General features: G+C 44.3%; 1 protein-coding gene across 1 annotated transcript; it reads left to right on the forward strand.

Annotated features, from left to right (window-relative positions):
- Positions 1-6,018: 6,018 nt before the first annotated feature.
- LOC117826216 lies at positions 6,019-7,634 on the forward strand. Its single transcript, XM_034702127.1, has one exon. It carries the CDS (start codon positions 6,194-6,196, stop codon positions 7,619-7,621), a length of 1,428 nt encoding a protein of 475 aa, XP_034558018.1. The 5' UTR covers positions 6,019-6,193; the 3' UTR covers positions 7,622-7,634.
- Positions 7,635-17,989: the final 10,355 nt, after the last annotated feature.

A 17,989-nucleotide genomic window follows, 5' to 3' on the forward strand; every position in this document is an offset into this window, starting at 1 on the left:
TGCTGCTGCCCTTTGAACTCTTGGCAAATAGATATAGTGAAGACAAAAAAGATGGAGTTCATCTGTAGAATCCAATATGCCCTCATTTTCCATGAAGGTTAAGAGGTTGCTGAAGTGGAATGACACAACTCTATTTAGTTCTGCCCACAGCCGCTCTATCCTCTGAGCGTCTGTTTAACCCCCTCCTTTCCAGCATATAGCGGGCGACCCCTGTGTTCTCCATGCCATGGTCAGAGCGTATTCTTAAGGGAAGACCAAAGCTCTGTACACCAGTACAAAACAGTTCCAATACACTTGATGCCCTGTTGTTATTCAGGCACTGCAAGTATATGATTGTCCAGCTGAAGCCATCAACGCATCCATGAAAGACCATCCTCCACCTCACCAATTTGTGGTTTCAAGCTGTTTCAAGCTGTTGCGGGCAGTGTCTCACGCGGCAACGCTGTATTCTGATGTTGCGGGCTCTGAGGCCTCCTAACACATACCTTTCACCTGCATTTGGTTTGGTTTGCAGGATCTCATTGACAATGTCAGTCAATGCCTCATTAGACACTCCTGTATATGTCAGTGGTCCAATTACAAGTTGCTGTCTGTGACTGTACAATGTTCTCCTGCTGATTCCAAAGCATATGGCTATTCCTTGCCAACTCATACCAAGGGATAAACAGTGCGTAACTTGCTCATGTTGAATGTCGACCAGGATGACCAGTTCTGATTGTGGGAGGTAGTCTTGAATTAAATATAGCCCTTTGGCTCACTTCCACTAACCTTGAGTTTTCATATGAATTGATAACGAACAAAAACATGCATACATAGCCTCCAGAGCACCTAAACTTTCTCCACTATCACTCCCTTCTATCTGCCGGTCAATCGAGAGAAAGACAGCAATTGTCCGTCTATGTTCATCAAGCTCACAGAATAATCTTTCCAAAATCATGCTGTCAAGTCCAATGCTGCCAATTTCCCTTATAATGTCCTGAACACATTGCATTGTATTGGTGAAAAAAATAGTAATGTCTTCCTCATTACCATTAACTTCCACAAACAAAAACTGACAAAGAAAAGGAAGGTAAATAAGTGGAAAAATCCTGGCTACCTTGTTACCGTTCTAACACAGCTATAAAGTTGTCCTTGAAAATGCTGCTGCTTCATTTAAATGCTTCCTGTTGCTCCAGTTAACACTACTATACACTCTTACATGCACAATCATACACTCTCACAAACACTACTCTACTTTCTTACCAAGTCCACGGTCACACTCATCGTGCTTGAATATGGTAAACAGGGAAGCGGGTTGTCCAGCAGGTCATTCTATCAGCCTTGCAGCTGCCACAGACTATGGACTTTTCTCAACTCAGTGTTCGAGCACCATGTGTGTTACTTGCTATCAAAATGTTTTTTGTTTTTTTTTATTATTGACATAAATGTCTCCAAAACACATGTCCTACTCCAGCTTTAGTAGCCTGGTTAGGACTGCGCTTTTAAGGCCTTAAGATTCTCATGAAACCTTCAGCCAAAATATGGCAAATACCTGTTTATAATCAAATGTCCAAAAGGAACTTGTTCATTAGCTGCCATTCCGTGACATTGTTTTATTCAGCTTTGTTCAGTGTGTTTGCATGGACACAGAAAAATGTGAACTGCTTGTAAATTCTGCTCTCTTGAGACTTTACACCTTCTGGTTGTAATCTGAATCAGTCAGGGAAAGGAAACTAGTTACAGACAAATGTTATTTAAGTACTTACTAAGATAACGTGTAATGGGGCGTTCACACCAAACACGAATAAAATCATTTGCACGAATGAATTACATGTAACGTCAATGTAGAGACACGAATGGACGCGAGTAGTGGTTTGGTGATTCAAATTGGGCGACGAGAATGGCGTGATTTGCTCAAATGACACGAGTCGCGCGAATGATTCGCAAGAGTTGAAATATCTGAACTCCAGCAAATCCATTGCGCGATAGCTACTCAGCGTGCAGATCACCCGATTATGTGTGGTGTGACGTAAGGACCAGCGGAGATCATTTATCTTGAATATATGGGACACTTTGATTCTATCTCTGTGCAGCTTCTCTGCACTTTGTGACACTACCTACTTTTTTTACAGGATCAGGAATAAACAGGAGCTCACTGTGAGAACAGGGAGTGAGGAGGATTATGTGGTGAGTTGTGAAAAACTTTGTCATTTGAATCCTGTTATTGGGTGTAGTAGGAAGTTAGCTCTGCCCCCTTTAGCATAACAGACTTCCCAATTCAATGTCCGCGAGCTCAACCTTGTTTGATAACAGCAGACTAGTGTCGTGTGGGAACCCCCCCTCCTTCTTGCGAAAATGTGCGTCTTGGGCACTTGTGTACACGCGATTTTGACGCACAAATTAAGCAAGTCATTCGCCCGAATAGAGCGAATGAAGACAACATTTTTTTGCTTATGTTCGCGTCTGGTGTGAACGCGACATTACCCCCAAGATTGTTCATTAAACATGAAGATGTAGTTTTGTGCTCTGAGTGTAGGCCTAACCCTAACCCTAACGGAATGGCAGCTAATGAACAAAAATGTCCTCCATATTGATTACTGAAACCATCAGAAACCAACATTTTACCACACTGTCAGCAGAAAGAGGTTGAAACATAAACTTAATTAATGGGCTCCACTCCTTTCTGTAAGTTGGTCTGATATGATGTGTGATAAAGTTGTCCCTGGTGTCTCTTTTGCTGTAAAGCTAATATGTATGGGGATTTGACCACTCAGAATCAAGTACTGAACATAAAATTACCAATATTATTGGTTATTCGAAAGCAGGGTAATAAGTCATGATTGTATTTGCACATTAATGTAGGAAAACACAACCTGCCTGAAATTGCTCAATATGATGATGGGAAAAAAAGAGATTTACATGAAGTGATACATGAACTGTCCAACTGATTTATTTCACAGTCACAATATAAGGCAGACACATGCTAACGACATGCTAACGACCATGTTTTCAACTTACTTGGCTATAGTTTGGCATTTTCACTTATCATTTCGGCGGATAACCACAACCACAACGAAGACCACAGAGAGACCTCCTTTGGCTCTTCCCACATTACGGCGGATAATCACAACTTTTCCAGAGTCATGGCATCCAGATCGTACAAATCGAACAACACTGTTCAATGCTCAGCGAGCACAAAAAGACACTCTGAGGAGAGTCTTGAAAGACCCAGCAAGAAGAGCAAGTCCATCAAGTCCCTCCGACAGCTTAGTTAGCAGTAGTCCTTTGATAGTTACTGGGGAGAGTACGACCAGTTCGAAAAGGAAGTCCACTGCTGATGAGACCGAAGAGGGGCCAAGGAAGAGGAGCAGAGTGACCCCTATTCCTGCTGAAGACCACAGAGAGACCTCCTGTGGCTCTTACCTCAATGAGGACGCTCAACCTTCAAGCAATCTTGAAGACCATGACGTCCCATTGATTAGCCCTCTCGCTAAAGCCATTAAAGGTATGTTGGCTAAGAAATTCTATTTTTTTATAGTCACATTGGAAATCAGACTGATTGATTGATATGAACAAAGCTAACCGAAACATATAGAATCAATAACAGGACAAAGAATGTTAAATCAAACTGTGTTTTCTTTTTGTAGCTGCCTTCGACCAGAAGTATGTGGAGCAGGAACTCCTGGGGAAAGGAGGCTTCGGGGCAGTCTTTGCTGGCTACAGGAGACAGGACAATGTGCCAGTAAGTTTAATAAATGTTCCATACTGTACACATTTACTCATGTACACACACACACGCACACGCAAACACACACACACGCACACACACACACACACAAACACACACACACCTGCATCTCTACTTTGTGCATAGCAAAACCTAACCACATTTCTCTCGTCTGTAGGTTTCCATCAAGCACATTCATCTGTCATCAGTTGAGATCATCAAGGTGGTAAGATATTTGTTCTTGTTCCATTATTTGAATTTGTAAAACATTACATGAAGTTAAGGTGTTAACTTAAATTCGGGAGCAGGACCACGCCTAAACCACACCCTCAATCACCTGACAAGCCTACTTAAACGTAGCAAGACTACTCAACCGCTCGTCTGTTGCTCTTCGAGACTGACAGACCGTGCATCACCGTTCTGATTTTGCGCTAAGCGTTTGAACTTACCATGGAACTGTTTCTGCACGACTCCGATGAGGATCTATATGACGAACCTTCCCGTACGGGGAGTCCTTCACCTGAAGAAGGGCAGTCTGACTTCAGCCAGGAGTCCCTGCCACGCCGCTTGCGCTCCGTGGTCCGCCTGCCGCGGCCGCGTCCTGTCCGGTCACGCTCCCCGAACGCGGTATCTCCTACTCCGGAAGGGAATCGGGCCGTGTCCCCAGCGTCAGCTGGAGCCGTGAACCGGGGGCGCCGCAGGGGCGGTCGGCGCCTGTCCTCTCCTCGCCTTTCTCACCGCTCCGTCCCGGGCAATCCGTCGCGGGGTGCCGCGCCCTCCACCTCGGGGCCAGCCCCGCGTTCTCCACCCGAGTCCGACAGCAGGAACTGGACCGTTGCCCGCCTGCGACGGTTCCTCAAGTCGAAGGGCATCGCCTTCCACAGCAACGACAATAAGGCAAGATTGTTCCAGCTCTACACTTCTTCCACGACCGCTCCAGCGTCGACAATCAATCTTCCCGCGCTACCTGCTTCCTCACCAGGGCCAACCTCCGCCAGCGACGTCAGACGTGACGTCATCAGGCCTCGGCCGCTCTCCCAGCCTTTACCGGCTTCACCGGCTCCCCCTGGTGGGGAACAGGTCGTATCACCCCCTGTGCCTGCTCCCTCTGTGTCTGTCTATTCTCAAGCTATCTCAGCTTTCCTCTCATCCCTGTGTCCGCAGGCTGCACAACCTCCCCATGCACATGCATCCTTTCATCCTTTCATCCCTTCCTCTACCCTTCCTTCAGCCACTCCAAGCAACATGGCTTCTATTCCCCCTCATCCCACAATAGCCAGCTCCTCGGCTCCACCAGGAGCCCCTCCTCAGTTCAATCAAGCTGGCTATCCTCGACCCCCTCTTTTTCCTGCTGACCTGTCCTTTCCCCCCTCCCTCCCCATCCCCACCCCCTCCCTTCCCCAACACCCAAATGTTTTCCCTTACTCCTGTCACACCTACACTCTCGCCACAGCGGCTCCACCCGTCCAGCCGGCTTCAGTAGTTCACCGCCCCTCACCTGTCTCGCCCACGTTACGCCATCAGATTCTCTCTGGCAATTACGTGGACTTAGCACAGCTACTTCACCCGTCCATCATCGACACTAGTCAGCCTAGGGAATTGCAGACTATTTTCGGCCCCGTGCAGCTCCGTCACCCACTTCCCTCCAGGTCCAAGGACTTGACACCGGCAGAATTCGCCCTGGCCTTTTCGCTCTACCGTGACATTGTGTGTTCGGCCTTTCCTGCACGTAGGGCCGAGCTCGATGACTATTTGTCCATCATTCTCGACATGGCCCTCAGATTCGGCGGTACCGGTTTTTACAGTTACCACGTCCACTTCGCCAATCAAGCAGCCGGGCGCATACAGCAGTTTAATCAGAACACCCACTGGGGCGCTCTCGACTCTGAGCTTTACTGCCGCATCTTCGCAGCCCGTACTTCCCTCTCCTGTGAGTTCTGCGGGGCTCCCTCTCACCCTGCCACCTCGTGCACCGTTAGCGCTCCTCCACCCAGCTCGCGCCCTCCTTCTTCACGCCACCCCTCCATCTTCAACCGTCTGTCTCCCGCTGCACCTCCGCCTCCGATTATTCCCAAACCTCTGAGCTTACGCCCGGCCGCTAATGTTCCCATGCCAAAAGGGGTCGATAAAAGGGGACGGCCTGTCCTCTACCAATCCGGCAGGATGGTATGCAACAACTTTAACCACCTCGGCTGTAGCATGTCCAACTGTCGCCTCCTGCACGTCTGTTCCTTCTGCGGGGGTGCCCACGCCAGGAGCACTTGCCCGCACAATCCTACAACTCCAGCGGATTGACTAGCACGCCACCTCGACACACCCATTAAGGTAACGGTCCTCGCGGCAGCTTTGAAAGATCACCCGGACAGACAGTTTGTCGAATTTCTCCTAGATGGTTTCTCCCGCGGTTTTCATCCTGGCATCGACATTCTTCCGGACACTTCACATTCCTGCCATAACCTCCAGTCCGCTCTTAGGGAACCGGATATCATGGACTCCCTGCTGGCTGAAGAGGTCAGGCAGGGATTCATGATCGGCCCATTCGACAGTCCCCCCTTCCCCGTGTTTCGCGTCAGCCCGTTAGGCGTGGCCACTCGGAAATACTCCGGGAAAAAGAGGCTCATTATCGACCTCTCTTCCCCGCACGGTTCGCACGTCCCTAGCATTAACAGCGTCATTCCTGCCCCGGATTTTTCTATGCAGTACGCCACAATCGACCATGCCATAACCCTTGTCCGTTTAGCGGGCATCGGAGCCTGGCTCTCTAAAGCCGACATAACCAGTGCTTTCAAGATCCTCCCCATCCAACCGGCTTTCTGGCGTTACTTTGGGGTACGTTGGAAGGGGGCCTATTACTTTGCGGTGCGTCTCACCTTCGGTTGCAGAAGTAGCCCAAAGATCTTCGACTCCCTTTCTGAGGTACTTTGCTGGGTCCTCACGAACAATTACAGACTCCCGTACATTCTCCACCTCCTCGACGATTTCCTGGTGGTCACGCCGTCGTCCTCACCTCCCAAGTTCGGCCTCGTCACCCTCACGAAAGCCTTTGAGGAGCTCGGCGTGCCTCTTTCGGAGGAAAAAACCTCAGGGCCTGGCACCTCCATCGAGTTCCTCGGCATCACCCTAGACTCCATCTCCCTCCAGGCATCTCTGCCGCAGGAAAAAATTCAGCGCGTCACTCTGATTCTCTCCAACTATCTCTTAGCCGATAGGTGCACCAAACGCCAGCTGTTGGCTCTCCTCGGTCACCTGAACTACGCAATCCGCATAATTCCTCAGGCCAGGTCTTTCCTCTCTAACCTCCTCACGCAAGCTGCAGCCGTCCCTTCACTTCACGACAGGATAGTGCTGGACAACGTCTGCAAAATGGAAATGCGCATGTGGCTACATTTCCTGTCGGCATGGAACGGCATCTCGTTTTTCTACAACGATTTCGTTTCCCGACCCGACGACATTCAGTTGTACACCGACGCAGCTCCCTCTGTCGGCTTCGGCGGCTTCTACAAAGGGCGTTGGTTCGCAGCCACCTGGCCTCCGGAGTTGAAGTCTCTCGACTCCGAATCCCGTTCTCCTTCATCCACTCTTCACGAGCTCTACCCCGTCGTCATAGCGGCCTTACTTTGGGGGCACGAATGGTCAAGAAAATCAATTCTCATACACTCCGATAACACAGCAGTAGTTGAAATCATAAACAAGGGCCGATCTCACTCCCCAGCCATCATGCCGTTTCTACGCAGACTCACATTAATCTCCGCCCACCATCAGTTCATTCTAAGAGCAGCTCACATTCCAGGATATCTCAACACCATCGCTGACGCACTCTCTCGTTTCTCTTTTCAGAAATTCAGACATTTGGCCCCAGAATCCGATCCGCATCCAGTACCAGTCCCACCGTTTTCAGCAACGATATTCAGCTAGCTCCACAGCTAGCTAACCTCTCTCTCATCTCACAAGAAACCATCCTCAACAGTCTAGCTCCAAGCACTCTCTCCGCTTACCTCACCGGTTGGAACTGTTTCAAATCATATCACTCCACATACCAGCTGCCCTTTCCGTCTCTGGACATCGTGTCCATCTGCAACTTCATCTCTCACGCTCACTCCATTCAGAAAATCCGGTCCACGTCCATCCAAACCTACCTCGCCGGCGTTAACTTCTTCATTAAACTGGTCACTGGCCTTCACTGCCCTTCCATCTCCCATTCCCACGTAACCATGCTGATCAAAGGTTTCAAAAAACAGGAACCTGCAGTCACCTCAAAGCGCCTTCCACTCACCTCGGACCTCCTTAGTCTCTGCATTCAGTCTCTCCGTTCAGGCTACCTAACCCCTACCATTGATTCTACCCTGGAATCCATGTTCCTACTGGCTTTTTTCGGTCTCCTCAGATGTTCCGAATTTGCCCCTACCTCTTCCGTCTTTAATCCTCACCATCATCCCAGATTATCCGACATCACTGTACACACCCCAGATTCTCTAATATTCACACTCCGACGCAGTAAAACCGATCAGCTCGGGATCTCCTTCCCAATCTACATCTTTCGCCTCGACTCTTATCTCAGCCCGTTTGAACCACTTACTCAATACATCAGCACTAGGTTCGCAGCTCTAGCATCTCCTCACGACCCACTCTTCATCACCGAAACCGGAAAAATGGCAACTCGATTCTGGTTTCACAAACACCTGCACCAAGTCCTCCGCATTTCAGGCATCACCTCCGAACACTACTCAGCCCACTCATTCCGCATCGGTGCAGCATCCACAGCAGCCAGGTCAGGCATCTCCGATAAAACCATACAGATCCTCGGGCGCTGGTCATCCCAAGCATATCACACATACATTCGCAACAGTCTTAGTGATCTGCGTCAAGCCCACGCTCAACTGAGCTCCATCTAATCCAACTCTTTTGGGGATCAAGATCAGCTCCGGCTAGGATAACGCTGAGACGTAATCCCCATCCTGAGTCTCCATCCGCTGGGCTATACGACGCACAATAAATCATTATATGTTCAAACTTATATTCTCGTGTGGCGTGGTCCTTGCTAGTGAAATGAAGTTAAGGTGTTAACTTAAATTCGGGAGCAGGACCACGCCTAAACCACACCCTCAATCACCTGACAAGCCTACTTAAACGTAGCAAGACTACTCAACCGCTCGTCTGTTGCTCTTCGACCCGCCCTCCCTCACCTTGCTCTGCTTCAATTGCCCTTTATCTTACCCCTTACTACTCAACGCTCTTTTGTGCCCTTGTCTAATTCCAGGTACTGCCTGGGATCAAGATCAGCTCCGGCTAGGATAACGCTGAGACGTAATCCCCATCCTGAGTCTCCATCCGCTGGGCTATACGACGCACAATAAATCATTATATGTTCAAACTTATATTCTCGTGTGGCGTGGTCCTTGCTAGTGAACTGACATTTTATTTTCATACAGAGCACAAGAAAACCTAAGCATATGTTCTTTTACGTAATCTTAAAGTTGAAACACTGTTGAAGCTTTGAATGAACAACTCTTTGCTTAATCTTTTTTCCTCTTTCTCTATGTATAAAGCCTGGGGATTCAGGAGATCGCAAACTCCCTCTGGAGGTTGCACTACTTCCTGACTCCTGACCTTGACCTTTTGCTGTGTCTTCCCCCATTCCCTAGTCCCCACATTTACCATCTCTTTTCAGCTGTCCTATCTAAGAAAGAAAAAAACAAGAGAAAGCGCTATGTAAACACAGTTAATTTACTATTTACTTTGGAGGAAAAGGTTTTCTTCATGAGTCCATCAGGAATTAGACACTGAAGATTTGTTATGGTCCCGCTTAGCTGCTTATTTCTTTGAACTCCTTTGAACAAAAACTGGAAATAACGGGAAGATAGGATCTCCACTCATTTGATGGAAGTTATAAAAAAACAAATTAGTGGAGCTCAAAATCGTAAAATAAACACTGTGTGCTCGCATACTGTATGAGACAGCCGTTGAAGTCAGTGCTCCAGTTTGGCCAACACAGTCAAAAAAAGTTTGGACACACCCGTGGCCCTCTGATGCATTGACAGATCAGTCTGGGTGGCATCCTGTGCCCAATACGCTTCATCATCCAACAAATGATCATTAAAAAATCATGCTAAACAATACAACAGGATGACCAATGTTACCCAAACATCTTGGCTCTCAGCCTGAAGCATTTGCATTCACAGTGAAGAGCTAAGACTGTGCGTGTGCTTGCAGCTGTACCTCTAACAAGCCCTTAAAGAAGTCTGGACACTCTGGACAGAGGTTCTGTATCTAACATTTTTAGGAAATCTTGTGAACAGAAAGTCCTGTACAACCAAATGTTCTGCTTGTTCATTCTCATTGCATATGACTACCCACACACACACACACACACACACACACACACACACACACACACACATTTAGCCCCTCTGTCTCACTCTGTTCTCTGGAACATTTTGAACTAAGGAGAGGCTCTGCAGTCCCACTAAGATTGACAAAAACAATCTTTAAAATAATCTCATGGGATAAGGATTCACTACAAGGAAATGTTTGAATGCTTGTATGAATACTAAGATACCATTAGCGGTTTACCATCAGCATGTTAGCATTTACATAGACTACACATGCACTCAGTCAATGTTAATTGCTAGTTTAATGATGATCACTTGCAAGCTTATAGGGTGGTGCATTCATTATAACACTTTTTTTTTTGAGTTGTACTACATTATCAGGCGTACACAGAACAGGTTTCTGAAGAAAGCTCATCATTAGACTCATTAAAAAAGTACTGGACATGTGCTTTGATTACAAAAATATATATATGTTTGTTCATTTGTATAAATGTATTTATGTATAATCAGTAAACGTGCATCACATTGTGATATCTGAGGACACTGATCTCTGTTCCTGCTTCATTTTTATAATAACTTTGCTGAACAGCCTTGAGAAGGAGCTGATATTGAAAGTCAAATTTGTCAAAGGTAATGAAATGCTAAATGTAATGGAGGAAAGCTAATATGTTGTTTTTTTTCTGTGTGCCTGCAGTATTGGATGAATTGCACTTCTCTACTGAGGTCTGGGATCATTACCATCCCTCACCCTTGAGAAAAAACTGTAACGTTTGACCAAAATGAGTCATTAAGCAAAGATATACTGCAGGAGAGTTTTAGATTTCCCATAAGGAGCACCACACACATGTAAATCTGTCTGAGCTTGTTAGTTCTCAAAATCTTTTCCTCTTTATTTTGAGTAAAAAATATAAATTTCATCAACAAGCACTGATAAAGTTTAAAGTCACAGTGCCTGAGACTTTACAGGAAATTGAAATGATAGTCAGATTTTTTAGAAATGCACAAAAAAATCTTGATTGCATATTTTATCAAAGGGCAGCAGATGTTCCTGACTCAACCACAGTGCACTGCACTTTACAAAAAACAATCCATTTCTCTCTTTTTTTTTTTTTGCCAGTATGGGTTTTCATTTCTCTTTTTTTTTTGCCAGTATGGGTTTTCATTTCTCTTTTTTTTTTTTTTGCCAGTATGGGTTTTCATTTCTCTTTTTTTGCCAGTATGGGTTTTCATTTCTCTTTTTTTTCTGTCACAAATGATTTTGTAAACTTCTACATCTTATGCCCCACAATACATCAAGATATCAAGTCAAGTCAGGTAGACTAACTTTAAATCTTTATGTCCCTTTAACGTCACTAACTGCATGTCTTCATGGGAGTTCTTGAGCTCTCTTGTCTCGTAGGTTCCTCTGGATCATGGTTGACAACCAGCTGCTGTGAACCTGCCTGACTTCAACAGCTGTAACTATCAATAAAGTCTCACATTCATCATTACTGTCATAATGCCAGTGTAAATCTTTAAAATGCTTGACTCCATGTCGAGCACTTTAAAGTTATGCATGCATAACACTGAGTGGAAAACATCAACCTGCTGGAGAGGGTTCTGACAACAAGCTTAAGAGCTTTAACTGCAAGCTGAAGATCTTACATGTATGTGGACTACCACCAGGTGAAACTAGCAACATCACATTAATGAATTTATAAGAGCAAAGACTCAACAATACGGAAGCCCTAAAAGGACATAATTAAATACATTTTATTTTCTCAGTTTTCTCAAGATATTAAATTCTTGTTATCTCAAGATCTCAACTTATTTTTTTGTGATAATGGGGTCATACATCTCATTTTATCCCAAAAAGGAAGGTCTTTTTTTGTGTTTTTGATAAATGTCTTGAGCAAAATGTCTGTTTATTCTTAACTGAGGCAACATTTTCTAAATAATGCTTGAGGAAAAAAACAAACAAAAAATGTATTAAACTGATAACAAGCCTTTCTTATTACCTGAAGTTACTTGGCTACCATATTTATAAATGTGCTCCTTTAAAGTTTAGGACAGAAGTCCTTAAGAACATGATTAAATACGTTTTATTTTCTCAGTTTTCTCATCTTATTTTTCTCCTTATCTCGAGATGACAAGCCTTGTCGTCTTGAAATAAATGTTCTTTTCACTCCTACATGATTTTTCTTGTATTTCTCATATACACTATTCTTAGAATTTTTTTTACCGTTCACACACCTTTAGAAATAAACCAGGCAAATGTCACAAGGAATAATGGGCCAAATCAATAGAAAAATCTTGAACCGGGACATTTTGATGTCTGTGAAGTTGATCTTTGACATTTTGTGTATACAATGTCATCCCTTTATTCAGTTATCTCATTAGAAACTTGAAATTGTCCAATAACTAGCATGTGATTTCATCACTCATTGCCACAAAAAAACAACGATTTTGTGTGATTGTACGGACTTTGAAATTACATTTTTTACTTCCAAATCCCAAGAGGCCATTTCTGGAAGTATTTCCTCAACACTTTGCAGATTCATCACCGCCCAAGAACTGTAATGATGGATGTACGTCACTCAAGCAGATGCCTGAAAACAAAATGCGACACAGAAAGCTTCCAGTCGAGGTTGTTGTCAGTGTAGAGGCAATAAAAATCATTTTATTGCTTCAACAGTTTCAAATTGTATCCATCACTCTTCGGTTTTACCTGAAGAGTCAGACTGAGACAGAATGTTGGCTGAAAACTGCTCTTAAAAAAATAATAAAGAAAACACATCCTATATTCTGCTCAATCGTGGCTTCCTGCCGCCAATGCAGAGTGTTGTCGTAGATAAATGAAGACAAGCTGTGCAGGGAAGAGGACTGGGAAACTATCAAAATAATCAGATGACTGAAAGATGCAATTCAATCAAAAAGTGTCATCACATATGTATTGAGAGTTTTCTTTAGAAATGTTCTTTTCAAGAACTTTTCGAAAGCTTTGTTAAGATGTAGAAAGTAAAGATGGAGTGGCATTAAGGAAATGAGGATCGATTTCACATTACCTACTTAAGTAGGCCATCTTTGTTAATGTGCGTACAGTGCAGTAAACACAACCATAAGAGTCCCTGTACTTAATGAAATCAAGTATTTTAAAAAATGTATTTATATGTGTAACCAAGCTAGGGCTGGAAAGGGATTTCTGGGATTAGAAGATAAAATACCAACAACGCCACCTTGGGACTTTCACCCAAAGAGTTTTAACAATATACTTATTCTTTAGTTACCGCCCCTTTAACAGAGGGTTTCCCCTTTAACAATACGCAGGTGAGTTCACAAATGAATACAAAGGCATGGTTTAGGAAAATATATACACGATCTTTATTTAACTGGCAGAAAAATAGTTTTAAAACACAATTATTATTATTACTTCAACATGAACCACATACTAGAAATCAGTGTTGGGACACCGCTAACTGCAGCCAGGTTATAAGTATCGGGCTTATGAACACGGCACACTCACTACAACAACACACATCTAGTTGATAAATTAGACGATGCAAAGAACAAGAAAAAGCCTGACACAATAAACTGTAGCTACAGCCACGGCTGCTTACACAGCCTGGACGGGGACACTTTAACACTGTTACTGAGTAGAGTCTTTAAATCACACTGTTACTGAGCAGAGTCTTTAACTCACACTGTTACTGAGCAGAGCCTGTAACTCAAGGCAAAAAGAACAAAACAAAGACAAGCTAAATAGAAAGGCAAAAAGAGACAAAAAGACACCAAAAAGACACCAAAAAGACAACAAGAAGACACCAAAAAGACAAGGCAAAAGTGGCAATCTGCAACAAAATACATGAACGTTAACCACTTACAACAAAACGGCACATTAAGATAAACAAAACCCAGTTGAGGTTTACCTCGGCCGTCCGCGACCCTATCACGTCACTACCCGCGCTCGTACCGCGTACTATATGCGCTGGCGGCACACAACGATCCACCAACACGAAAGGAACACCGTCCTGGAATAAGAGTGAAAGTTACTCACATGTACGAACATTGAAAACACTTAACACACGCGACTCGTACCTGCTCTCAACCCGGAGCTCTGCAGAGACTGAAGGGAGCTCCGTCACTCAATTTTATCCCCGCAAACAACCAGGTAACCGCAGGTGATTGGTTCCCACCCAGCTGTGGGGCATGAGCGCTAATCAGCCGGTTACATATGCATGAATGTCTTCTGTAACCTTCCATCATTCTTTAACTCATGCAGATTTCCAGCGGTTTACAGCTACACTCCATCAGGTGGATTCCCCACCAGCTCTAAAGGCTGATTTATACTTCTGCGTTGAATCAACGGCGTACCCTACGCCGGGGGTCCGCGTAGCTCCCGTACCTAAGCCGAGGCCTACGCACGTAGCTGACGTGCACCTCCTCCAAAATGTAACTCCCCGTAGGGCCGACGCAGACCGCAAGCTCTGTGATTGGTCCGCTCGGCGGCTTTGTCTTTCCCGCATTTAAAGCACTTCCGGGATCCCGGACATCGGCCGCACATTTCATCTCCTCCTCTCTATTCTTCATGTAATCATGTCTGTATGATAAACAGCAACATGTATCAGCTGTAAATTAACATAACACGCTCTGAATCTCTGTGGAAAAGTAAACAGAGATCGTAGCGGGACCGGAAGCAGGCGGCCGGCTATCAGAGACCGCACTGCCCTCAGGCGTTTCGGCGGAGAATAGCTGTGCGACACGGACACACCGACGCACAAGTATGTGGTGCTCATGTCTGCGTCAGCCCCTGCTGCATAGGGGAGACGCAGGAGTATAAATCAGCCTTAAGAGGTTTGCACTGAGCTGGAGAGGAGAGGAGTCCTTCTCAATCCAGTCCCTACACCCACTCCCACTCTGTGTGCTCACGTGGAGGGTCTGCAACAATGACTACCATCTAAAACCACACATGTTGAATAAGTGTGGGTCATTAAACCCTTTCTTGAGATTTGTTTGGCACTATTATTTCTAGCATGAGCCCATGACAGAGGGAGAATAACATGTACAAAAAATATAGTTAATGACCTTATTAGAAATCATTTTATTTGCTGAATTAAAAAGAGCTCATTGTCTTCTTTAGCAGTGAAAGTGTTTTGCTGTCATTGGTTCAGGCACTGAGAATGGATGGTTCAGTCAGTTGAATCTACCCATCTGAAATCAGTCACACTCTGTCCACCACTCCAGTCTAGACTAAAATATCTTGACTGAAATGATTTGAAATGCTATGAATTTTGTTGCATGCATCTGTGGTCCTCGGAGAATAAAAGCAGGATTATGTTTGATGAGATCTGGTTGCAAGGGCGTGTTGTATGCCAACGACAAAAATCAAAGTTGAAACTCAACTGGCAATGGCAACTGACTGAGCAAGAGCTAGACGCATAACTTATTTTTGATTGGATCTAAGACTAAGAAATACATATACATTAGATACAATTGTTTTCAGCTACTGCGTGTCCTATTTTTTCGACCTTAAATCTGGCAGAATAACAATTCCTAAATGTAAGAATGCCACAGACTGGATTTGACACCTTAAAGTACTCTGGAGGCCAAACCTCAAGTCACTCATTTCTATTCAAAATTAAAGGCTATGACAAAGTTCCTTAAAAGAAAGGTTGCATGTGAAAGTGGACCTATAGCAGTTCAATACAAACTAGAAATCCATATACGTACAAACACAACTGTGTGCTTAACCACAAAATAAGAGCAAATCAATTTTAAAATATTGTAGCTTGGTTACTAATGTTGCTCCCATGTTGCTTGATTCTTTACAGCATGAATGAATCTCTGTCTCTTATGTTTGTGTTACCTTGATACTAGTCCCTGTAGATTATTGTTGGGGTTGTTGTTCAGTCTCTGCTGCTGTGATTGGTTGCCTGCAAGAAGATCAACCTCACATTGGTTGTAACCAGAGTACAATAAATCCTTATTACAGCCAGGGTCATGTCCTCTAGGAGTGAATAAAGGCAAGCTTCTAATAATTGGCTGGGGCTCTACGTTGTCATTACTGGTGGTGTGCTCTCTTTCTGACAGCGCTAAAGTCTGTCACATATATGAGAATTTGATGTGACGTTTTGTCTCTTGTACAAGCCTGCTTCATATAAATATATGGTCCCTTCTGCAGTAAATGCAAATAAAGGCCCTGGTTTATATTTGAGGATTTATAGTAATCCTTATTCCTGCAAGTAGACATCTGATTGTCTTTGTTTAGCTGAAGCTAATGCTATAAACTATTTCTTTAATCATTGTAAATGCTCTACTGCAGCCCACCTGCTGTGCCTTCAGAGCCCACTAGGGGGCTGTGCCCCACATTTTAGGAACCACCACAGCAGATGTTTGATGACAAATTTGGCGACTTCCATGTTTATACCACTTTAAAAATCCAGGAAGCAAAGGGCAGTTTCAGCTCGTAGTAGTGTGTTCCTCCTATCAGGGGTCAGTGAATTTGTTCTGTTGCCTGATTGAAGGACTGGCATGTCAATCATCTGGTGTGCAGCTTACTTGAAATGACATCTGTCCAAAACAGATGTTTAATGAGCATTAGCAAAGCACAATGAGAGTGTGGCTCTGTGAGGAAAAAAAGAAAGAAAACAACCTGGTTGAGTCCTGTTTGCATCAGACTAGTTCAGTCCAAACATTTATTTTTATTTTATTTGTATCATTTGTAGGAATTCCCCTTTAGATCAGGATTCATCTTTGTACCATGGCAGTGTTTCTACTATTTCATCTGTCCACATATTAAAAAGTTAACTTCAGGCAGATCACCTTGTGTATGTAATCAGAATAGAATAAAATGAGTGATTTACAGTTGTAATCTTTGTTCAGAGGCTAGCTTGCAGCATGATCATACTCGGCAGACTGATTTTCTGCTACACTGAGGTAGAGGACAGGATAAGGTTGTTAAACTACAACCTCAATACCGCTCCTACCCTGATGACATCCGGGCTCTATGACTACTGTCTTACGTAATCACTGAGCACACAGGACAACAATCGAGGCTGAACGTGCATGGATCACTAAAATAACTGAACATAAAAGTATTAAAGACATTTTACCGTGTATATCCATATGTTTTTACTTCAGGCTTGATAAGTGCATTTTCTCTGAATTAGAGGCGTGTAAGCAACTGCATTTGGGTTTTTTAATGAATGAATGAGTGCATGTCAGCTTCTGGGAGGTTGTCTAATCCTGTGTAATCCCTGCCTGATGAAACCAGATAGAGTGGGAATATTGGCAAAAGAGAGAGATTAGTGAGCATGGAGTCTGGCAAAACATGTGAATGCAGCACGAGCACATACTTTACTCACACATACGAAGCTCTCCACTGGCACACAGGGACAACACGCCACAGCACAGGCTTCCATTCATGATTCTTTACCATGTTACATAAATGAACAGGAGCAGTGTGTGTTTATGTGTCATTAGGAGGATGCAAGTGTTGCCATAGAAAATCATGAATTCAACTGCAACCCAAGTCCTGTGGGAGGAATACACAGCTGAATAAAAGAGGGTGGGGCTATGAAAAAAATTACAAACTGAATCTGTGTGACCTGGCTGCAGCACACATGTACTCCTCCTGAGGACACACTGTGAAGGACGAAGCGACCTAAATCACGCAAGCTTTGGGAAAACGCAAGATTAAATTTCCTCTCTGGATGAAATAAATAAATTAAATAATCTGTGCATCAGACATAACAGTTCAGGGCATAGATAGAAATGGGTAAATGAGTGCTGCAACTCTGCAAGTATGCTGCAAAGGTGCTGCAACCTATGGTGCACATGTCAAAGGCTGAATCTCTTATTGTACATAGCTTGAATAATTCCCTGATCATTTCTATGCATTTTACATTTGTGTTGTTTTGAGATATATGTTTCAAAGTGTGTCACTGTAGAGTGTAAAGTCAGCATGAATGTCCGTTGA

The sequence above is a fragment of the Notolabrus celidotus genome, chromosome 2 (assembly GCF_009762535.1).
Source record: "Notolabrus celidotus isolate fNotCel1 chromosome 2, fNotCel1.pri, whole genome shotgun sequence".
Lineage (NCBI taxonomy): Eukaryota > Metazoa > Chordata > Actinopteri > Labriformes > Labridae > Notolabrus > Notolabrus celidotus.

Bases quoted from the DNA above. Each gene is read 5' to 3' on its own strand.
- LOC117826216 (XM_034702127.1), top strand. From the start codon at position 6,194: ATGGACTCCCTGCTGGCTGAAGAGGTCAGGCAGGGATTCATGATCGGC.